This window comes from Engraulis encrasicolus, chromosome 19 (genome assembly GCF_034702125.1).
Source record: "Engraulis encrasicolus isolate BLACKSEA-1 chromosome 19, IST_EnEncr_1.0, whole genome shotgun sequence".
Taxonomy (NCBI): Eukaryota; Metazoa; Chordata; class Actinopteri; order Clupeiformes; family Engraulidae; genus Engraulis; species Engraulis encrasicolus.
In genome coordinates, this window is record NC_085875.1 from 25,423,802 (window position 1) to 25,448,044 (window position 24,243).

A 24,243-nucleotide genomic window follows, 5' to 3' on the forward strand; every position below is an offset into this window, starting at 1 on the left:
TTGAAAGAATGTTGGTTGTCTGTACCCTCATCCATGACTGATACCTAACCCCATATTGCTCCATGGACTGTAACCAATGCCCATTAAATAACTGCAAGTTGCTTTGATCTCAAGTCTTTTTCATTTTTTATGTTAGGTACATAACAAACATACAACAAAATTCCACCCACCCTCCCCCATTGCACCCCAGTCCAAAAATAAAACGACAATAATAAAGATAACTGAAATGACTAATTCCTGAATTCGTAAATGTACAATAGTACAAATTGTTTTATATAAAATGACACTAAGTGTTGCTACAGGTAACTGCAAGTTGCTTTGGGTTAAAATTGTAATGTAAAGTAATGTAATGTAATGTGTGTGTCAATCTGTGTGTCCTAGATATGCGTCTCAGCCTCGTGAGGTGGTGCTGGACTGTGGGCCGTTTGAGGACCGGAGCGGGCTGTCGGAGCGGCTGCTACTAGAGCTGGGGGAGGCTCTGCACTTCCTCAACGACCTCAACCTGCCCCCCCAGCAGAGGGAGGACCGAGACCCCACATTCATCTCCAAACAGGTCAGCAAACGGCAGCTCTTGTTACATGTTTAGCATACATGGGTTCTAAAATGTTGTTTTCTCCTGACAGTGCGTAACTAGCTGCATACAACTCAACCTCTGATTGTTGGAAACCGCTGTCGGTCAAAAGATGCCCCTCCTCACAACACCGTGTTGATAAACAAACAATAAAACATCTATTGGGCCCTTTTTGCATGCCTCATTTCGAAGGGCTGCTTTGGATGGTCGGTCCAATGGTTCAGAGTAGTAGATAATGTATGTGAGTGACTGCTGCACTGAATTCAGTCCTTCTCCATATTATTGTTCACATATATTGTTCACATATTGTTCTCTGCTTTTATTGGTGTTCTCCAATTCTTTGTCAGCACAATGGCCCTCATTTATCAAAGTAGCGTACGACGAGAATCATACGTATGACGTGCGTACGTTCTTTTCCTACGACCAGATGGCATTTATCAAATCTCGTCGTAAGCGCAGGAAAGATGAAATCCGTACGACTGCTTTCAGACGGTGTACGCTGTTTTCAAGTTGGACTTGAGATGACTATGATCACCAACTTGAGCAGCAGTTGTAGTGCAACAACTCATTAACATAACTATGTAGCCTACATAATTACGAAATGTTTTTACATTGTATATCTTGGCTATAACCGAACTTCTACCTGTTTGAATTGGTGCACCCTTCCTGAGAGCGCTGTGTTAATTTACTACAGTCAATACTGCAAGAGACTTCTAACTTGTGATTTCAAGTCAAGTCAGCTTTTATTGTCACTTTCTGTCATTTGACATGATGTGTGAATAATTGTGCAATATACACCCGTGTATTGAAATGTGCCTTCAGTCATGGGATCAATGGACTGACGTCCCTTCTTTTTAACAGCTGGGAGTTCGGGCGCACATCAATCAATAGCCTACAGTAATAATCTCCCGGTTGAGTTTCGCCGTTTCGCACACAACGACTCTCCGAATATAGGCTACACCTCACGTGTGTGTCCGATAACACGTAATAGTCGTCCATTATTAAGGTGGCAAAAAGGCTATTCCCTCGAAGGACTGGAGCGCAGTAGAGAAGCAGGGCGCACATGTGCGCGAGAAGGACAGCGCACTGGACATGTAAAACTCTCCTTCCCCAACAAGTGGTTTGGGCACGGTTTGTCGGCCAGTTTCATGTAGGACCATTTCCTTGACATCGTTTTAAGAAGTTTAGAAGAAAAAAAAATAGGCCCATCATTATCTTCATTATTTCTGCTGTAGCCAATCAAACATTTCATTGTAACCAACATTATTTGGAATTCAATCTCTACCCCTTCCATATTGAGAACTGAAACACTGTTGACTTCTGCTGTTGGTTATTTCCACGTGTTATTTTGTTGTCTACCTCGCGTAAAGCCTAATTTCAAGCTGTCAATCAACCAGAAACGTGGATGTTTTAGCCGGTTTGCGTCTCTCCATGTCGCAAAATCATGGGTGTGGTCTCCTTCCCGCCGTTTTAGAGAAGGTGTGATTATTCTAATTACGATAGTTTTCAGACGCTGGATTTATCAACAGCCGCTCGCTCTTACGATGGGATTGGAGAGGTACGCATGTTTAGTAAATCTCTTTTGAGCCTCGTCGTACGACGAGATCTGCGCTCATTTCTGCGATGGTTTCTACGCAAGTTTGATAAATGAGGCCCATTGTATTTTTCCGGGCTAGTTGCCGATGTTCATCCATTTCCCCCGTAGTGCTCCAAAGTGTGACTGCTTGAGCCTGCTTGAGCCAAGCGGCTGCAACAGGTGGTACTAGTGCCACGGAAATGCCCTGGGCATGATGACTTTGGCTGCCCCTTGTTGGTGCTGGAGTTGGGGTGTGCAGCCACAGTCAAAAACAAATGTTTGTTTTGTGGTGTTGCACAACTACTACACACTGCTTACAGTACGTGCACTCCTCTTGTGCATTCTGTTAATAAAGTAGGCAATAAATAAAGCATTTCTGTCTGCTATTTATCAACCAGGTCGATATGCTATCAAACAAACACTTAACTAGGTCAAATATGTTCCTTAAGAAGCATAAATGAACAGAAAAGCACTTCTGATTATGAAGCATTTTATATTTTTAATTTTAACCGTTAGCCCTTTCACAGACCATTTTTGTGCTTTAAAGGAACAGTCCACCCCTTTTTTGATTTTCACATATTTGCAGTATTTCCCAGCACTATTCATGAATGTGCATATAATTTTTGTCTGTGTTTCCATTGCCTAGTTTAACAGTATAGCCAAATTAAGCATAGCATTGTAAGTCTATGGGGGCAAACAAAACAGCATCAAATGTACTTATAAAGTACTTTAAATTAATGTAAAATTCACCGGAGTGCAAAACAGCTATTTAATCCTGTCCTGTGATCACTTGTGGCTTGATGCTATTGCCGGCATTCACTTTCAGTGATTATGCTAAGCAATGTTAATAATTCTGATCCAATAAATCTAAGTACTGAAAAAAATGAAAATCAAAAAATGGTGGACTGTTCCTTTAACTGAGGATATCTTCTTGCCTGTCAATAAGAAAGGAAACTAATTAAATAATTTACACACAAACTACTACCAAACTTGGAAACAGTTTGCCAAAGCGTCTGGCGGACAGTACTGATGATTAAGTAGGGTAAAATAAACACCGGTAACGAGACGAATATTTGTCATGCCCAATGTCCTCTGACTGAGCTTACCGGTAGCCTCTTATTGTCATGTTTCCCCCATGTGCTGTAAAGTGTGTTTCTCCCCTCGGTTATTAACGCCAAGACCAGGTTCTCGTACTGATGTGTTTCTTTATTGTACACCGTAGAACTGACACAAACACAGACAAAACACATAACATTACTCATATATCCATAAACACACACACAGACTCCAATGTTATAAAAATAGAAGATAAAATAAAATACAACATACCACTTTGCCGGGTTATAGACCAAGAGGAAAAAATGTTGACTTCTAACTTGCAGCTTACAACTTGATGAAACCTTGTGCTTCAAATACACTTGAAGTAAAGTTGCGGGAGCTAAAAACAGACGCTACCCTTTCTCCATGCCAAAACATCATCTACAATGCATCGTGGGAGTTTGAGTGCATTTCACATTCAATGTACAATCTTTCTAATAATAAAAACATAATTTTAATAGTCATAATAGTCATACAAAATGTGCAATATTTTCAAATACAAAACATAAATAAAACATCTTTATTTGTGCAAACATGAAATGTGCAAAAAGAAAAATCCTGCCAGCCTTTATGGCTGCAGCCACAGTGTATGGCGTTGATAAAGGAGGTGTAAAGAAGACCATTTTAAATCTAAACTCAATTTTGACAAAATATGTACTTACTACGTTTTGCCTTTGCAGGGCAGTATTGTTCCAGAAATCCCGCCTGGCCTGTTAATCAGCACCGTAGTTCTTTCCACCTGCTCAGAGCAGCGCAGCCCGGAGCCACGGAGGCAGCCGCCAACCACACGGGCCTGTGCCTAGGTTCCACTCGCAACAGACCAGCACGGCATTCACTATAGATAATAATATTATTATACGCGCGCGCGCGTGTGTACATGTCCTGTACAGCTGCTGAGTGACTGCTGCATGGTGCTAACCCGGCTGGGCCTCTGTTGTGCAGACATTTAGCAATATATTTCTGTGTCAACAAATAAGTAATAATAAAAAGTTGCTTGAAAAGAGAAAAAAAACTTTTCTTCGCCAAGGCACTCCAAAAAGTTATTTTTGGAGTGCCATGGTGAAGAAAAGTTTTTTTCTCTTTTCAAGCAACTTTTTTGACATTGAACCTTGAACCAAAGAGCACACAAAGAATACTTTTTTCATCTTCCTAAAGGGACTGAGCACGCCTCTGACTTCCAAATAAGTAATAATATTGGCTCTGCCGTGGCCTAACGGTATGGCACTGGGTTGTTGCGCCGGCGACCCGGGTTCGTTTCCGAAACGGCTTGTTTGCCGATCCTCCCCCGTCTCTTTGTCCCACTCGATTCCTGTCACCATCTCCAACTGTCCTGTCAAATAAAGGCAGAAAAATAAAACAGTGACTGCCGCGCGGTGGTAGCAATAACAATATTATTCTGTGTCAATAATATTGTTTGTGTATTTGTCCTGTGCAGGTCCTGAGTGACTGCCGCGCGGTGCTGACCGTGCTGGGCCCCTGGTGCGCAGACAAGGCGGCCGGCATCATGGTACGGGAGCTGCAGAAGTACATCAAGCACGAGCAGGAGGAGCTGACCCGCAAGTTCCTGCTCTACACCGACACCATCCTGCGTAAGATCCACGCCCTGTGCGAGGAGCACTTCTCACCCGCCTCGTTAGACCTGCGCTTCGTCACGCCCAAGGTGAGCCGTGACTGACCTGTGTAGTAGGTATAGTCTGGGCATGCACTATAGGCAAAACTGTGGAACCAGACATTTGTATTTCAATCTGTGTTGTCACCATGCTAAGCCCATACTAGCGACTTGCTGAACGAATTCAACATTATACATATAGAGTTGTATGTGGCTGGAGGGACAAGCAATGTTAAAACGTTTGGGAGCCCCTGTGTAATTCCCCTGATGTAAAACATTCAATAAATCTTAACGTTAATGTAATGCATTACTTTTTTTCTTTTCCATTGAAATTTGTATTGCTTTTTTGCTTCACAATTATATAACACAGACAAATACCTTCACATACACGAGACAAAAGGAAGGGGGAGGGGGCTGTAGTGTTGTAGCTTGGGGTTTAAGTCATTTGAGTTCTCAAAGTCCAAGGGTCCTTGTAATGCAAGTCATTGTACTTTAATGTCATGTCATGTTATGGAAATGCATGTCGTGTTCGGGCAGCCATGGACTAGTGGTTAACTCATTGAGTGCCAGCCATTTTCAAATTCAGACCGGGGGATGCCAGGCTTTTTTCAACGTTTGAGTGATTTTTCAAGATCCATAAAAAATTGAGTTCTTTGTCCATGTGAACAACAAACATACCAGATCAATGTGTTAGGCCCCACCCCCCATAAAAAAACGCAATTGACTTGATATCAAGTCTTTGGCACTGTGCCATGTATTCTGAAAAGACTCGTTTTCAAGTCCATGGCACTCAAACAGCTACGAAGGGTTGCGGCTTTGAATCCCACTCTTCCACTGCCTATCTCACTCCATGGCTGAGGTGCCATTGAGCAAGGCGTCTAGCCCCACACTGCCCCAGGGACTGTAACCAATACCCTGTACTATAACTAAGTTGCTTTGGATAAAAGCGTCAGCTAAGTGTAATGTAATGTGTTCTAATGAAGGTGATCAAGCTTCTGGAGATCCTCCACGAGTACAAGCCGTTTGAGCGGCAGCAGTTCGAAAGCGTGGAGTGGTACAACAACCGTAACCAGGACAACTACGTCTCCTGGAGCGACTCTGAGGACGAGGACGAAGACGAGGAGGCGGAGTCTAAGGAGAAGCCCGAGGCCAACTTCCCCTCCCCCTTCACCAACATCCTGTGTGGCATCATCTTCGTGGAGAGGCGATACACGGCCGTGGTGCTCAACAGGTCAGTGTTTCACCATAGTAATCGAATGGTGATTTCTAACAATAATGGACTTTCAAATAAAATCATGGAAGAACAATTTCCATCATCTTCGTAGAGAGATGGTACTACATTGTGGTGCTCAAGAGGTGAGGGGACGCTTGATGCATCATAATGATAATAACCGTAATAATATCAACAATCACAACACTAATAATATTTATTATTATTATTTGTAGTTTTACTTGTAGTAATTAAGACTAACGCAGCAAGTGGCTAAAAATATTTTTGCTGGTTGAGTTGGTTTAGTACTGCACCAGGTCAGAGGTCAGAGAGAAAAGGTGATTTTTAAATTTTTAACACCCATTTATTTTCAATAGTGACTAGTTAATTGGGTACATTACACTCCATAGAAATTGACACCTTGCTCGCACTGCGAGAAGGGAGGGACCCTCTCCTTCATAACATCTTAACCACTTGAAAATAAGTCTACTCTCATCATGAACTGCCCAGAGTCATGTGTCCACACACCATTTCTCTTCAAACATTGTGAGAAAACGTATGAGTATATGACATTACAGAACCTTGTATCCTTATATCTTTGTATCAGGTTGATAAAAGAGGCGGGTAAGCAGGACCCCGAGCTGGCCTACATCAGCAGCAACTTCATCACGGGCCACAGCATCGGCAAGAACCAGCCACGTAACAAGCAGATGGAGGTGGAGTTCAGGAAACAGGAAGAGGTGTGGCACACCGCTAATAATCAATTACTTAATTAATTAATAGCAATCACTTGACCTTACCGATATGGCTGACCAGTTTTGTCATGCAGTATGGTTGGCTGCATAGATATCTATGCGACAAATCTTTAAACTAAATGTTATGTTGAACATCCCAATCTAATAAAGAAACCTACACCTAACCTAACCTAACAGTCTATTGGAACAAATATGAAATTATCCTGAAGATGGCGGCAAAATAACATCTTTGCCGATAGAGAAAGGAATTTGTACTAAGACAGCGGCCCCCTAGGATGGCCATGCCAAAAGACTGATTGTGACATTTAGTGCTCTATACCTATGACCTCTGAACAGAAGTTCACACGTCTGCACACAATTGCTCACATTTCATTTTTCCAATGTTAAGCATGCACTAGGCTGTTATCAGTGTGTGACTTGACAGTGACATTTTGCTGATCCTGTGTCTACCTCTGGTTTCCAAAGGTGCTGCGCAAATTCCGCGCCCACGAGACCAACCTGCTCATCGCCACCAGCATCGTGGAGGAAGGCGTCGATATCCCAAAGTGCAATTTGGTGGTGCGCTTCGACCTGCCGACCGAGTACCGCTCCTACGTGCAGTCGAAGGGGCGAGCACGCGCCCCACTCTCCAACTACATCATGTTGGCCGACAGCGAGCGCACCAAGGCCTTCGAGGAGGATCTCAAGACCTACAAAGCGATAGAAAAGGTAGGGAGTTATGAACGGACTACAGGAGCGATTTCGTTGTGCTTTCATGGAATTGTTATTAACAATGAGATTTAACTGATATGTCTTGCAATTGAAATGCCACAACATTTGATGATATGATATATCATACCAATGATATGATATAGTAGTTGACCATTCTGATACTTCCAGCTTATAAAGTTGCATATCTTCTGATTTGAAGACTGTAATATTCACGTCTTTCTCTCTCCTTATTTGCGTAATCGCAACAATTCATGTTAGACTTCACCTCAGAGGACAATGAAGAAAGGAAGAAATATTCACACAACTGTAAAAGTCGGTGCAACGTTTTGACCTAACCAATGTGTTTTTAATGGGGGGGATGTACACTCTCCTTACACTGTTTTAGTATACATGGTCACTAGGGGTGTGACGGTATACAAAAATCACGGTTCGGTATGTACCTAGGTTTTTGGGATCAGTACAGTCAGTTTTCGGTACAGTATATATAAGAGGAAAATATATTGAAACTGCTACTTTGGGTCGGAGATTTAATCAGTGAAAGAAATAGTTATTTTCTCAAAGTCTCACAAAGAGCAAGTCTCTACACCTGTTTTTCTCTTGCATTCTCTCTCAGCGTTCTGCATGAGCCTGCATGTAGTGGCAGCATAATGTAAAAATATGAACAGAGTTGCCCGTCAATCTACCTTTCGGTACAGGTCTTTTCTGTTCGGTAGAAATACAATACAGTAGGGATGCACCGATACCGATACTGGTATCGGTATCGGCTCCCGATACTGCTCATTATACTTGAACTCGTACTCGTCAAGCACTTGCCGACGAGTACTATTACTCAAAACAATGCAAAATCTTGTCATGTTCTGTGGACTTGAAATCAGCATGGAAAAAAGTGCCACCTCATACATTTACTAACATTTAAATCAACATGGAAATGGACAATAAAAATATCACAGGTGGAAAAAAACAAGGCCATGCATTTATTTTCATTGTATTTTGGTGGTAAAAGGTATTGGTATCGGTACTCGGTATCGGCAAGTACACACATTAATGTACTCGTACTTGTATCGGTTTTCAAAAAAGTGGTATCGGTGCATCCCTACAATACAGTGTAGCTTTACAGGCCTAATGGTCACCTCTTCCTCTGCTCTCCATCCAGATCCTCAGGAATAAGTGCTCCAAGTCAGCCGAGTGTAGAGAGTACGAGCCGGAGCCTGTAACCGATGACGACAACATCCTGCCCCCCTACGTGCTCCGCTCGGAAGACGGCGGTCCGAGAGTTACCATCAACACTGCAATCGGACACATTAACAGGTAGAGCACTTTTTATGGCTCAGCGCTCTACACCTGATTACAAATGTGCTTGCATGCCTACGTATGGGGACCCAGGTTTGATTTGGGTTTTCCAGACCCACCGCATCTCTCTCCCACTCTCTTCCCTATGACATTCTCTTCCATCATCATTAAAGACACAAAAGGCATACAAATATGTTACGGGAAAATAATGTGACAAATAATGAGTTTTATTTTTGTTATTTATTCTGTCGTATGATGCTTATAAAGTACACTTTTGGTTAGATCTGTTCAGCCTCTTGAAGTTTCTCATGCTGAGGAGTTTTTGTTGTTGCGCCTGTTTGGAAACACTTCAGGCATGACTGTTTGGTTAACTGCTTGTTAGTGTGGATGTGTGAAGACCTTGTTATGTACTTTATCCTAGAAAGAACAAAAAAACATCCTTCCAAAACGTGACATTGTCCATGTTAATACCGTCTGACATGTTGACACATCCGCACCAGTCCTACTCTATTTTAAACAAGCTCCACAGATGCAAATAGTGTAGGATCTGGTTTCAAGGACAGACCTTAAAAAGCATCCTCTGCGGGTAACCCTTTTTACATTTCTGTTGTTGCATTTTTAGTCGCTCCAGATGTACCCGGTCTGTTTTTGTCTGTAAACATGAGAACAGGGCAAGGCTGAGTCACTGTGGGCTCCATACGTTTACAGTGCTGTGCAGTCTTGATTGCTTCTGTATGTGGAGACCATCAATCTCTTCCGTCTAGTTTGTAGCTAGCGGAGTGAGAGGGACGAGCAGAAATCTCGTGAAGTTATTTGTTTAAATGAGTGAGGGTAAGAACAAAGAAAGTGGATCTAAGAAGAAGCGTCATTTTGTTTCTTTTCCGGTATCCACTTTATGTCGGGTGAACGCCCCCTTAGGAGACCTTCGGTTAGGAGACCTTCGGAGTCCTGAGGTTGAGAATAAATCAAGCCCCCTTAGTGTTGTAGATGGCGGTAGCGCATGTCTTGAGCAAACACCTCAAAAATAGAAGAAGAAGGAGGGGACAACGCCCCCTTAGGAGACCCAACTTGAGCCCACGCTTTTGCATTGAGTGGGCGTGGTTTGCGTTATCTTTCTCTTATCCAGTATTTTTGGTAGCAAGCAACCATTGCAGTTAGAGAGCTACCTGGGTGGGGCTGAATATTTCCCCTCCTCCGTTAAGGAAACGATAAACTTTTCCCACTATCAACCAGCACAGAACGACTTCTTGGAGGCTTTCTCTCATTCAACAGCATGATCTTTGCAAATGAGGGAATAACCTTTTGGATTTCTGCTTTTGCAAGATATTGATAACATTTTGGTAATCGATGATGTAGATCCTTGTGTTACCTCCGGCCGGAGCAACAGGAAATGGCGGGAGGAGGTTGATTGACTTGGAGCCCAAGAGTGCGTCTTAATATGTGTCCTTGCCTCCTCCACTTGCGCTTGTCTCCTCGTCCCGCCTCCTGGCCCCTCCTCCATGGAGAAAAAGATAAAGTTTCCCAGCTGTCAGCCTAGCCACAACAACTTTTGAGGGACTGTTTTTCATTCACCTTAACAATTGCAAACGAGAAAAAGACTCTACAATTGAGCTTTTGCAAGATATTGAAATATAATGCTGTTGTCAGTGATGTCATCATGACGAGAAGCAAGTGGAGGAGGTAAGTGGAGGAGGCAAGGTCGCATATTAAGATGCAATCCAAGTCATTTTGGATAGAAGTTTCAGCTAAGAGTAATGGAGAGCAGTACACAAAGACATGTGACAGTATTTGACCTGCACAAATGCACAATGCACAAACACTGACAGATGCACAAAAAAAATGTGCAAACACTGACCGATAGACATGCGCAAATAGGCACCCAAAGCACATAAACAACACACATGGAACCAAAACACACTCTAACTTGGTCTACCATGGTGATTGCAGATACTGTGCCAGACTGCCGAGTGACCCCTTCACCCACCTGACGCCCAAGTGCAAGACTGCGGAGCTGAAGGACGGCCGCTTCCAGTCCACCCTCTACCTGCCCATCAACTCCCCCCTACGAGAGCCCGTGCCGGTGAGTCAGGAGAGGAGAGACCTCCCCTTTATGTGAGGGTGGGCTTGTGTATTAAGCGTTTAGGGTGGCAGACTTGTAGCCCAAAGGTTGACGGTTTCACTCCCGACCCGCCAGGTTTGTGGGGGGAGTAATTAACTACCGCTCTCCCTCATCCTCCTCCATGACTGAGGTACCCTTAGCATGGTACCATCCCAATGTACTGATCCATTCTGGTGCTGTTTGGGGCCCAGGTGGGCCTTCAGCTTTCACTCATGCCTTTGTCTACATTCACATAGATGTATGAAATTGCTACTAAATCATAATAAAAAAGTCAAATGTTTGCACTTTGAAAAGTACATTGGTAATTGCATAACTTTTCAACGACAACAGCATGGGACAAAGAAATTAAAACAATGAATTGATTACTGTGCAGATGGAGTTGAAGACCTATTGTTATGGGAGCTTACTTTGGAGCTTAAGCTGTGTTTTGTTTGTGTGTGTGTTTTCCGTTTCTCTGCAGGGGCCTGTGATGAGCTGCGCAAGGCTTGCTGAGAAGGCCGTGGCGCTAGTATGCTGTGAAAAGCTGCACAAAATCGGTAAAGTCTGATCAAAGCAGGGATTTCTCTCTGTTTGCGGCCAGCTTTTCAGAACCATCGCTTTAGTCTCCTCTATCAGCTCTTCTCTCATTTCACTTCTGTCTTTAAATTATTCCTCTCTTTCTTATTTTATTCCTCTTTACTTTTTCAGTCTTTTTTTGCTCTTTAATTCTTCTTTTCTTTCATCTGCGAAATGCAGTGGATTGTCAATGGCGTGTCTGTGTCTTGAGAGCATTTCCTTTGTGTGGGTGACTGTTGGAAAGCCTAGATGCTTAAGGCAAGACACGAGAATAGAAGAAGAGAATAGAATAAAAGAACGGAATAGCATGACCGAGGAGGACCACAGGCTTTTCCATGACGACAGGGATTGCGAACCATTTCTGTGTGATGTGAAAATGTGAATGTGCTATTTACCAGAGATGCTGACACTGCCTTTTTGTTGTTGTATGTTTTGTTCTGTTGTGCGCATGTGTGTGTGCGTGCGCGCATGTTGTGTGTACATGTGTCTTCTTTGGTTTTGTGCGTGTGTGCTTGTCTTTGTGATGTGTGTGCGTGTATGTTTATGTGCTAATGTGCGTGTGCGTATGTTTATGTGCTTGTCTTTGTGGTGTGCGTGCGTGATGCGTGTGTGTGATTGGCCTCTTACATGTGTGTGTGTGTGTGTGTTCAGGCGAGCTGGATGACCACCTGATGCCGGTTGGCAAGGAGACGGTGAAGTATGAGGAGGAGTTGGACCTGCACGATGAGGAGGAGACCAGCGTACCGGGACGACCGGGCTCCACCAAGAGGAGACAATGCTACCCCAAAGCCGTGAGTGTTACCTGGGTGGGAAGGGTGGCGGGTGGGTGTGTGTTCACGTGTGTGTGTTCACGTGTGTGTGTGTGTGTGTGTGTGTGTGTGTGTGTGTGTGTGTGTGTGTGTGTGTGTGTGTGTGTGTGTGTGTGTGTGTGTGTGTGTGTGTGTGTGTGTGTGTGTGTGTGTGTGTGTGTGTGTGTGTGTGTGTGTGTGTGTGGTGTGTGTGTGTGTGTGTTAAATGTAAAAGTGTGTGTGTGTGTGTGTGTGTGTGTTAAATGTAAAAGTGTGTGTGTGTGTGTACATAACCAGGCTTCACCAAGTACAGAGGAGACTGTTCTACCCCAAAGCCATGAGGTGTGTGTGTATGTATGCGCACGGCTGGCAGTGTAGGCTCCACCAAGTGGACACAGTGCAACCCCCCCCCAGCCCAAGCCATGAGTATTTTGTGTGTTTGCGTAGAGAGACTCCAATCTCATCTTTTCTCGTCCCATCGTCCACTCTCTCGTCCTGCTGCATCCTCTTCTCTTCTCCTGTTAGCATTCTGACTTTGCCGTGTGTGTGTGCGTGTGCGTGTGTGTTGCCAGATACCCGAGTGTCTTCGTGACAGCTACCCGGTCCCAGAGCAGCCGTGCTACCTGTACGTGATTGGCATGGTGCTGACCACGCCCCTTCCTGACGAGCTCAACTTCAGGCGGAGGAAGCTGTATCCCCCAGAGGACACCACGCGGTGCTTTGGAATACTCACCGCCAAACCCATACCCAGGGTAGATAAATGCCTATACCCTTCGCTCTCTCTTTCTCTTTCCATCTCTTGCTCTCTCGATCTCTTGCTCTCATGCTCTCTCTCCCTGTCTCTGTCTCTTGTCTCTTGCTCTCTCTCGCTCTCTCTTCCTCTCCCTCCCCCTCCTCTGTCACTCTCTCCCTCTCCCTCACTCTCACTCTCACTTTCATTCTCTCTCACTCCTCTGTCGCGCTCTCTCTCTAACTCTCCTCTGTGTCTCTCTGCCTCTCTCCCTTTCCTTCTCCTCTCTCTAACTCTCCTCTGTGTCTCTCTGCCTCTCTCTCTTTCCTTCTCCTCTCTCTTTCCTTCTTCTCTCTCTTTCCTTCTTCTCTCTCTCTCTCTCGCTATCGCTCTCGCTCTCGCTATCGCTCTCGCTATCGCACTCATTGATTCTGCATTCAAATAGCTCTCACTTTCCATCTTGTAATAGACTTGCTTATTCTAAACGTGAAGAAGGTTGCCAAGAAGGTTGCAAATGGCACATTAAATCCCATTGTCTGCACACCACGCTGCCCCTTCAGCACCGCACTCAACCCCAGTGCCGTTCCCATGCCAACAAGCTCCATAATTAGTCCATTGTGAGTGGCTCTGGATAATGCAAGTGTCTACTAAATGGCTTGTAATGGAAATGGCCTGTGCACGCCTTAGCAGTGAAGCGTGGCAACATCTGCAGTCTTTAACATGTCTGTGGTTGTAAATTACTACACACACACACACACACACACACACACACACACACACACACACACACACACACACACACACACACACACACACACACACACACACACACACACACACACACACACACACACAAACATGGGTCTGTGGAGGAAGACTAAATGGAACCCAATGAGAACTTTCCTGGTTTAATGAAGGTTATAATGAGAAAATTACGAAAATGTTGTCTGCTCAATGGCTATTATAGTATCCAAAGAAAATATACTCAAGCACTGTTGTTGAGCCACACGGGAAAACAATTAAAACATTGCTTATATTACAGGTCTTCATGAGCTATAGTAGCCTGATCATCTTTGGCTCACTCGTGTGCAGTGATCCATCTTGGTTATAAATCATTGCAATAAAAATTCTCTCTCTGTCTTTCTCTCTCGCTCTCGCTCTCTTGTATCCCCAATGTCTTTGGGTGCTTATGTAGCAATTTTTGGTGGACTCTTCACTGTGCGCATGCTCAGTGACTAGCTCACTAATGACCCATTGCAATACAACTTCACATAATAACAACAACAACAAAACATCTTTCTCACCCCCTCTCTCTCCCTGCTTTTCCCATCTCTCCCTCTCTGCTCTCCTTCCCGCACCATCTCACTTCCTGTGTCTCTTGAAGCAAAAATTATGTTTTCACCCTTGTATCCTTTTCTGTTTTTTCTTTCTTTTTCTTAATAGCCAAGATTTTAGTCTTGAACCCTCCTCAGTGAGGCCCATTTTGTCCATGTCTGGCACCTGTTAGTCACAAATGCGATGTAAGCCAGTGACCGACAGAGGGGTTCTGAGGCACTCTGAGATCCGTTTAGAAGTCCTTTATTTTTACATGGACATCAAGCCGATGCGTTTCGGTCGACCGAAAGGCGTCAGCTTGATGTCCATGTAAAAATAAAGGACTTTTAAACGGATCTCAGAGTGCCTCGGACCCCCTCTCTCTGTACCAAGTTTCCATTTTTGGATACCGAAGATTTTTTATGAAACTACCCCACAGACGCAACTTATCTTTCTCTCTGTAAACCAGTGACCATTTACATTCTGCCTCTCTCTCCGTCCGTCTGTCACAGATCCCCCACTTCCCGGTGTACACACGCTCGGGCGAGGTGACCATCTCCATCGAGCTGCAGCGTTCGGGCTTCACGCTGTCGGCCAGTCAGCTGGAGCTCATCACCAGGCTGCACCAGTACATCTTCTCCCACATCCTCCGCCTGGAGAAGCCTGCTCTGGAGTTCAAGCCCTCGGAGGCCGACGCCGCATACTGCGTACTGCCTCTGAATGTCGGTGAGTATCACACTCTCTCACACACACACACACACACACACACACACACACACACACACACACACACACACACACACACACACACACACACACACACACAGCTATTGAGCCGTGTACTGCCTCTGAACGTCAATTAGTATCTGTCTCTCTAACTCACACACACACACACACACACACACACACACACACACACACACACACACACACACACACACACACACACACACACACACACACACACAGAGTTAAAGCCTTCATCTCTCTCTCTCTCTCTCTCTCTCTCTCTCTCCCTCTCTCTCTTTGCACTTTTCATTTCTTGTTGTGTGGCCTGAAAGGTCTGATTAGCATTGAAACGGCAGATCTCATGTTGGTTAGCTTCATCAGTATGTGTGCTGTGCTCAATGATGTTTTGGTTAAGGCCCAAGTGTCGTTGTTAAACCACAACATGGTAGAGAACGAGAGAGGAGGACAGGCAAGCTGTAAACCATAAGTACAACGTGTCAGAGCCTATCATGGTCTATCATGGTTTTTAAAAAAAAATGAAGCGGCAAAACCGAGAGCCAGCGAGTAGATGAGAAGGGAGGAAAGTTGTAAACCACGAGTGACTGTCATGGCCTATCAGGATCATCGGCTCAATTAGATGTTAAACGAATGTTAATGAAATGCCCGGCTTTCCAAAGGGGACCTGGCAGATTATGGAGCGGCGGCGGTGGGTGTGAATTTGAAATATGAAAAAAGGAACACTTTGCCAGGAAAGCAGAAAACCTGGGAAATGAAACCTGGGAGAGACCTGGATTTTCCTCTCACGGTTCTGTGACCGCGTGGAACATTTTCACAGCGACGGTTAAAAGGCTGGTTTGGCACCTTGACTTTCAATGTGTTTGAAATGCTAATTTCTTGAAAAATGTATTAGCACCTTTCCATATTGTCACTGAACTGTAGCATTTTCCGGTCCTTTGGTTAACAGGAAACATGGACAGAGGAATGTGTGGTACCTTGTGCTACGTTAGCATACTGGTTTCCACTGGCCAATGTGGTGGCAATAGGCTTTAGAGTACATCTGTGATCGCTTGGCCTAGCGGTGCTCGAAATGAAACTCCTTCTGCAATCCCAAAGTTCAGATAAATGTCTACACAGGCTTTATGAGGCCAGCGTCATAACATGTTTAAATGAGATGTCGAGTTCATTCATGTTCTGAGCATAGCAATAGGGGCCACATGTGTTCGTATTAATTAAAATGTTTAATGCAGGTGGTTTGTGAAAGCAGAGTGGCGGTGGGATTGTGTCTACACCTCGAGCCACAATGGCAGACATGGTCCACACCGTTTTCCCATCACTGTTGGAACATGCAGCACGGCCAAAGACACCTGGGTCAAGTTCAAGAGTGCAATAATCATGGCCTCGAAAGCAACAGGCAGATACTCATAGCTCAACTCTCAATACACACATGCTTTGTCATCTAATCACTCAAACCCATGGTATGTCAGGAGAAAAAAAATAGAAGCTCACGCATGCATAGAAAGTCAGTTCAATATCTGTTATTCAAAGTATGGACGTTTATGCAGACTTCCAGCTCTTATGTGGTTTAACGATTACTTGACAGCTGATTGAACTCCTGTGTTTTTGTTGTCTCCCTTAGTGGAGGACTCCAACACGCTGGACTTGGACTTCAAGTTCATGGAGGACATTGAGAAGTCGGAGGCGCGTATCGGCATCCCCACCACCCAGTACACCAAGCAGAACCCTTTCACCTTCAAACTGGAGGACTACCAGGATGCAGTCATCATTCCAAGGTGGAGGCCGAGGACTTGAACGTTTACTTTTTTATGTTATTATTGAGTTTTTGTTTGTTTGTTTGTTTCTTTGTGATGGCATAGTAGAAGCAAGGCAATTTGATTTGCATAATGCATTTCATACATTAATACGAGTCAATGTGGTGTACTTTAAAGTAAGATAAAATAAAATAATGTAAAATAGAATAAAATGAAATAAAAGAATGAAAATAAAAGCATAAGGCATGGCAGGTGAAAATGGAATAAAAAGCAGCAAAGATAAAAGCAAGAAATAAGGAAAGGAAGGGATATTGTAGAGGTATGACAGGAAGAGAGTGGGAGAGAGAGATGGACTATGGTTGGGAGGCAGGCAGGACTCTTCCCCATGAACAATTGGATACGCAAAATCACACTCAATGTCCTGTCTATTTTTTTTCTTTGTGACAATAGACAGTTATTAGCCTGACATGCTGAATGTTTGCTTGCACGTAAACATCATCAGCAGCAAAAAAAACTATGTTTGTCGCCTTTTATAATTGATATTTAATTTCTTGCTTTAGGTATCGCAACTTTGACCAGCCTCATCGCTTCTACGTCGCCGACGTGTACACGGACTTGACTCCGCTCAGCAAGTTCCCGTCCCCGGAGTACGAGACCTTCGAGGAGTACTACAAGACCAAGTACAACCTGGACCTGTCCAACCTCAACCAGCCCCTGCTGGACGTGGACCACACCTCCTCCAGGTAGGATAGGACCGGACCAGACCAGACCGGAGTGGTCGGATGGACGCAGCTGTAGAGTAGAGCCACGTCCACAACCAGATTTTTACACAAAGATGGCGGCTCGTGGAGCCTTTGGCACACAGATTGCCACTGACATCGTTAAAATATAGTTCAAGGAAGTGGGTTGGCCCTTTATTGGGAGGAATTTGGAAAAACTGGCTCTCTGGGACTTTTAATTGAGTAGCCCTGCCATAGATTTTCAGTTTAGAATCTTGCATTATATGGATCCAGGAAGAAATTCCTTATTAATCGTCTCTACCTTATCAAAAGTCTCTTGTACAACTGCACATTGTTTTTCTTCCTCTATCCAATTCTCCGCTTCCTCTCTATCCTCTTATCGTTCTAACTGTCTTTTCCCCCTCCATCTCTCCCTCACTCTCCTTCCTGCCTGTCTACCTCTTTCTGTCTTTTTCTCTCTCCCTCTCTCCCTCTCTCCCCCTCTCCCTGCGGCAGGCTTAATTTGTTAACCCCGCGCCACCTGAACCAGAAGGGGAAAGCTCTGCCCCTGAGCAGTGCTGAGAAGAGGAAAGCCAAGTGGGAGAGCCTACAAAACAAACAGGTAACAGATAGTGGCCAATAAAACACACACACACACACACACACACACACACACACACACACACACACACACACACACACACACACACACACACACACACACACACACACACACACACACACACACACACACACACACACACACACAGGTCCCAGGACAAAGTCATCTAAAAGCTATGCAAACACAATACATACAATGCAATGAGGACGCAATCTTGGGCCCCTCGTCTCTCTGGGCCTGGGACAACTGACTCCTTTGTCCCCCTTTGGCTTCCCTACACACACACACACACACACACACACACACACACACACACACACACACACACACACACACACACACACACACTCCTGTTCTCACATTTGTATGTACACACAAACACACACATGATGTTAATGGCACCACACCCATATGGGAGAGCCCATCCGCTAACCACCATCTGTTGTGGAAATCTCAGTGATTTGTGTATTTCACTGACCTGAGTGCTCAACGCTACTGTTTCTGGTTATTCTAACACAAACGCACACAGACACAATGATCCCAAAGCCACACACACACCACCTACGGCATTGTGTCCAATTTCATTTATGAGGAATTTGGGGTCTTTTACGGGGTTAATGTTTGGTGTCGTGGAATAGCTGTAACTCCCTCCCCTTAGGTAATGATATGCCCTAACCTTGCCTCTCACTTTATCTCTTTCCTCATCTTCGCTTCCCATGGCCCCCTCATAGCTTCCTCTTGCCTCTCCTCTCCTCTCCTCTTCTCTCCTCTCCTCTCCTCTCCTCTCCTCTTCCCTTGCTTTCTTCCCTACCCCCCTTCTCTCCCTCTCTCTCACCCCCAACAGGCCTGTCAACCAGCGCTTTTCTTTTTCTGCACTTTTTCCACCACTAACTTTCTCCCTCTCCCTGCTCTTAACCTATCCGCCACACCCTTTCTCCTCCTCCTCCTCCTCCTCCTCCTCCTCCTCCTCCTCCTTCTCCTCCTCATGCCATCGGCCACCAGTGTCCAGATCTTGGTACATGAACCGTTTGTCATTTCCCTCTTCCTTTCTCTGCTTCATGTGACCCACCATCCGCCTCTGTCTGCACCCTTCAGCCCTTCTGTCCCATCGCTGCCCTTTTCTCTCGTTGTCCACTCTTCTAGCACTCTCTTGCCCTTTTATTTTATTTTATTTATTTTAAACCATAATAACTTTTTTTGTTTATTCAGATCCTGCTGTCTGAACTGTGTCCCTACTAGTCTACGACATGTCATTATTTTCTTATCTTCCATTTCCTGAACCCTTTCCGTCTCCCTCTGTTCCCCAGATCTTGGTGCCGGAGCTGTGTGCCATCCACCCCATCCCGGCGTCGCTGTGGAGGAAGGCGGTGTGCCTGCCCAGCATCCTGTACCGCCTGCACTGCCTGCTGACCGCCGAGGAGCTGCGATCGCAAACCGCCTCCGACGCCGGGGTGGGGGCCCAGAGCCTGCCCCCTGACTTCAGGTAAGCCCCTGTGTGTGGGTGTGGGTAAGTCAGCTATGATCCCTGAACACCCCCAGCCCTCTTCCCTTCCCTTCACGTGGTGTGTCTGTGTGTGTGTGTGTGTGTGTGTGTCTGTCTGTCTGTCTGTCTTTGTGTGTGTGTGTGTGTGTGTGTATGTGTGTCTGTGTGTGTGTGTCTGTCTTTGTGTGTGTGTGTCTGTGTCTGTCTGTCTGTCTTTGTGTGTGTGTGTGTGTCTGTCTGTCTGTCTGTCTGTGTGTCTGTCTGTCTGTCTGTGTTGTTGACAATTAATTCAAGTTGCATCGTTTATTGGGTCAGTAGTGGGCCTGAACATTTGTGAAATTTCAAGTTGGCCCCAAGTTGTAAACGGTTGGGAGCCCCGGACATATGCTTTTAGTTTTCAGTCCCTGGTAGAGCTGCACGATATATCGAAAAAGTATTGATATCGCGATATCACGGCTTGCGATATACATATCGCAAAAGTTGTGCACGTATCGCAGTTTCTAATTTTTAATAACAGGAAATTTGGTGAGAAGGTTAAAAAGTGCATTAAAAATGAAGACATTTTAAGTTGATGCTGTATATTAGCCATGAAAAAAATAATGTTGGCAATAAAATATTGCTCTCAGTTGTTTTACACATGATAAAGTGTAGAATGGCAAGTAGAGAGGGGAAAATATATGTATATATTAAATATCGCGAGTAATATCGATATCGCAGTATACAATCATGTTATCGTGTGTTATCTGCGTTATGTTGTGTGCAGGTATCCCAACCTGGACTTTGGCTGGAAGAAGTCCATCGACAGCAAGGCATTCATCTCGTGCCCCGGGACATGCTCCGAGCACGCAGATCACTGTAAGCACGCCTCACCATCGGCAACGCCCTCTGACCCCGCCACAGCACAGGAAGAAGAGACGACGTCGACGACAGCCACCCCACCGTCACACGAGAACTGCAACGCACCAGACGACAAGCTAGAGACCTCCGTCTCGTCCTCCACGATGCCTCTGTCAGACGCGCCGCAGGACGGACCGGACGAGCCGCGAGACTGCGTCCGGCCTTCCTTTGGAAGCCTCACCAACGGTACCGGTCCAGAGGCGCCGGGCCTGTGTTCTGGCTCTGCTGCCGGGTCGGCGGTGTGTGATGGTGAGGGGACGGCGCCGACGCAGACCACTACCTCACTCCCTGCGCAGGCCTCCCCTGACCCAAACAAGCCAGAACGAGAAGAACCACCACCCCAGAACCAGAGCCAGAACTTGGTGTCAGCACCGCTGGCACCTCCACCACAGGCCGGCCATGAATGTACCCCCCCTGACGGGACCCTGGACCTCCACGGCACACTTGTGGCGAAGCAACAGCAGCAACAGCAGCAGCAACCTACCTCAGACCCGAGCCCCCCCATCCCCACCCCCACCAGCGTTACCGCAGTAACAACCCTGACCCAAAGCCTATCCTTGACCCCCAGCAGTGACACAGCAGCACCTTCTTCAAGCACCCCTGCTACACCATGCCCCCCGGCCCTCGTCGCCGCCGCACCCCCCAAAACCCAGTGCCCCTTGGCCGTCGTGGCCGTGGGTTCCCCCACCGCGGTGGCGGCCGTTGAGACCCCCAAGTCGCTGGGCCCCAACCCGGGGCTGATCCTGCAGGCCCTGACGCTGTCCAACGCCAGCGACGGCTTCAACCTGGAGCGGCTGGAGATGCTGGGCGACTCCTTCCTGAAGCACGCCATCACCACGTACCTCTTCTGCACCTACCCCGACGCGCACGAGGGACGCCTCTCTTACATGCGCAGCAAGAAGGTACGCTGGAATTCTTGATTGTATAGATCAGGGATGTCAAACTCTGCCAAATCTGGCCCGCGGTTTTATTTGGCCCGCGAGATCATTTCAAATCTGTATTACAGTTGGCCCATATGCACCATTAATGTATAGTGTAACAAGACTTGAAATATGATGTCACCGGATGTGCAGACACATTTGAACTACCATACATGATGGGAAAGAGTGTGTGTGAAATTTAACTATGAGTATGAAGCGCATGTACGCACAATTTTAGTCAATTTTTTAAAATAAATGTTGACTTTGTTCAAGATTCTTATTTTGGCACCTCAGTCAATTTGAGTTTGACACCCCTGGTATAGATGGATGGATAGGGAAATTCCCCTCAGGGACAATAAGATCTCTCACCACATGCATCATCACTAGGGATGCAAATTATCGATTAATTCATTAATCGTTAGTTGATAGTCTTATCGATCGACTTACGATTAATTGCTAAGCGGCGTTTCCCCCCCGAAATCTCAATGTTTCTCGGAAAAAAACTACTAAATCTAAAAATTTTAATTAAATATTGAGATAAAATACCACATTTAAATGAATTCTATTTCAATTCTTTAATCCAAAGGTGATTTAAATATTCCCACTTATCACACCCCTTTTCACACACACTCTTCACATACCCATTTCACCTGGGTCTCTTTTCAGTTGAATTGTCGATTAATTGCGATTAATGTTTTTTTAATCGATTAATGCATTGATCGATTGAAGTCGATTAATCGATTAATCTTTTGCATCCCTAATCATCACCATCAGGGATGATGTACATTACAGACAATGCTCTGCAATGAGTCAGTACACCCCTGTCGAAAAATAACAATATTTCAGGAGGAGCTCAATATAGTAAGTTAAATACAGCATCTGTTAATCTTAAAAGTAAGGTTAATATCGTTTCAAAAGTTAAATGACACATTTTGTGAAATTATTGTGCAAAAGTGAGTCTATCCCTGTGTTAAACTCCCATAGAGCAGGGGTCAGGAACCTATGGCTCTAGAGCCACATGTGGCTCTTTTGGGAACTGTATATGGCTCTTATTTATCTGGGGTTGCCAACCATCCCTTGAAATATGGAATGGTCCTATATTTATAAATAAAAGTACAGGTTCCATATTGAATTGAAATGGGACATGGGACGTTAAAATGTGTTGGGGGGGGGGGGGGGGGGGGGGGGNAGAGAGGACTCCCAGACCCTCACCATAATGATGTGACAACCCTCTACTTACATGTTATCAATTAAATTAATAACTTGACAGTACACTCTAAGATTGTTGGGCTTAATTGAAATACATGCTTTTAATTGTATTCAGTTTTTTTAAAATGGTATGGCTCTCGTGAAATTTTCCTTTTAAAAATTTGGCGTTTATGGCTCTCTCCACCAAAAAGGTTCCTGACCCCTGCCACAGAGAGAGGCTGATGATCAGCTTCAGGAGTCACAGTTCATGTTGACATTAATTTTTCCAACTGTAATGTAATGTAAAAATGTAATGCAATTAATAACGAATCCTGCTTCTTGTCTCTGCGCCGCAGGTGAGCAACTGTAACCTGTACCGGCTGGGCAAGAAGAAGGGCCTCCCCAGCCGCATGGTGGTGTCCATCTTCGACCCGCCTGTCAACTGGCTGCCGCCCGGCTACGTGGTCAACCAGGACAAGAGCAGCACGGACAAGTGGGACTCGGACGGGGTAAGACTGCCGGCCGCGCAAGACTACTGTGCATGGCATGCATTTCTGAAAGGGAAATAGGTTGTAGAATAAAGGAAAACGGGTACTTCCCACTTCTAGGGACAATTCGGGGCAACCAGTGTAGAACCAGACATGAATAAAAGGGGATACATGGTGCCACCATGGTCTCTTTTTTTTTTTGTAGTTACCACCAGTATTTTTATTTTTTATTTTTAGTTCATTAGACTAACGCTTCGACAAATCTCCTTCATCAGAGTCCTTACCCTAAAGACTGTGGTGAAATATATTATGTTTCAATGTTATCTACTCTCACTTTAATGGAAGCCAGATTGAAAGACATTTCTTTTTAAGAAAATTGTTGGTTCCACCTTCTCTTTTTACCACCTTCTCTTTTTTTAAAGATGGCCTCTCAACGTCATTTGATTAATATTACTGTGTTCCCCATTGTTATTGAATGTGTTTCGCGTTGGTCCTTGATTGGCTCAGTCCTCCTGTTCTGGGAGCGAATGTAATGGGAAACAGAGTCGCCACTTCCCCGGGTGGTACTGCACTATAGGGGCGCCAACGGAGGCGTGCATGCTCCATTCAGGGCTGTGCTCTTTCGACAGCGACCCCTAGGCGAGCTGCAGGCACGGAGCAACCACAGTGGACTTGCTCTATGGATGGGGCTTTGTGCTGTGTGTGTACCTGAGAGTAGCAACCAGCTGATAGCTAAACTAAGCTAGATTTCGGGCCACCAGACGTTGCTTGTATTGAAAACAAGCAGAAAAAAATTACTCGACATGTTTTTAGAAAAATGGGTCGACATAAACCTTTGTGGCCAACGCCTTCTTTCGACGTGACGAAACACAGAAAGGCTTTCGTGATTCGCTCGTTTCTCTGCATTATTGATGTAAATTGGGAAACACCGGGAAACACAGCCAGGCGAGGTGACGCACCGCTATGAGAGCCTTGCGAGTGAGTTTAACCTGGGCTGACCGTCCGATCTTCAAAAGGAGTGAGTAAAATTGTGTTTAATCGGAAGTTGGCCTTTAACTATTTAGTTGGGTTTTTTTGTCAGATCCCCTTGTCACCCACCTCA

General features: G+C 45.2%; 1 protein-coding gene across 2 annotated transcripts in view; it reads left to right on the plus strand.

Annotated features, from left to right (window-relative positions):
- Window positions 1-24,243, plus strand: part of dicer1 (dicer 1, ribonuclease type III) — a 57,172-nt gene that overhangs the window by 14,807 nt on the left and 18,122 nt on the right. For both annotated transcript variants that reach the window (XM_063183934.1, XM_063183935.1), the window contains exons 8-24: window positions 382-553; window positions 4,681-4,905; window positions 5,838-6,085; window positions 6,672-6,804; window positions 7,285-7,527; window positions 8,684-8,838; window positions 10,768-10,900; window positions 11,400-11,475; window positions 12,146-12,285; window positions 12,855-13,034; window positions 14,839-15,052; window positions 16,692-16,845; window positions 17,385-17,567; window positions 18,060-18,165; window positions 19,473-19,648; window positions 20,412-21,447; window positions 23,010-23,162. In XM_063183934.1, coding sequence (XP_063040004.1) covers window positions 382-553; window positions 4,681-4,905; window positions 5,838-6,085; window positions 6,672-6,804; window positions 7,285-7,527; window positions 8,684-8,838; window positions 10,768-10,900; window positions 11,400-11,475; window positions 12,146-12,285; window positions 12,855-13,034; window positions 14,839-15,052; window positions 16,692-16,845; window positions 17,385-17,567; window positions 18,060-18,165; window positions 19,473-19,648; window positions 20,412-21,447; window positions 23,010-23,162 — 3,727 coding nt within the window. The remainder of the gene's footprint in view (window positions 1-381; window positions 554-4,680; window positions 4,906-5,837; window positions 6,086-6,671; window positions 6,805-7,284; window positions 7,528-8,683; window positions 8,839-10,767; window positions 10,901-11,399; window positions 11,476-12,145; window positions 12,286-12,854; window positions 13,035-14,838; window positions 15,053-16,691; window positions 16,846-17,384; window positions 17,568-18,059; window positions 18,166-19,472; window positions 19,649-20,411; window positions 21,448-23,009; window positions 23,163-24,243) is intronic.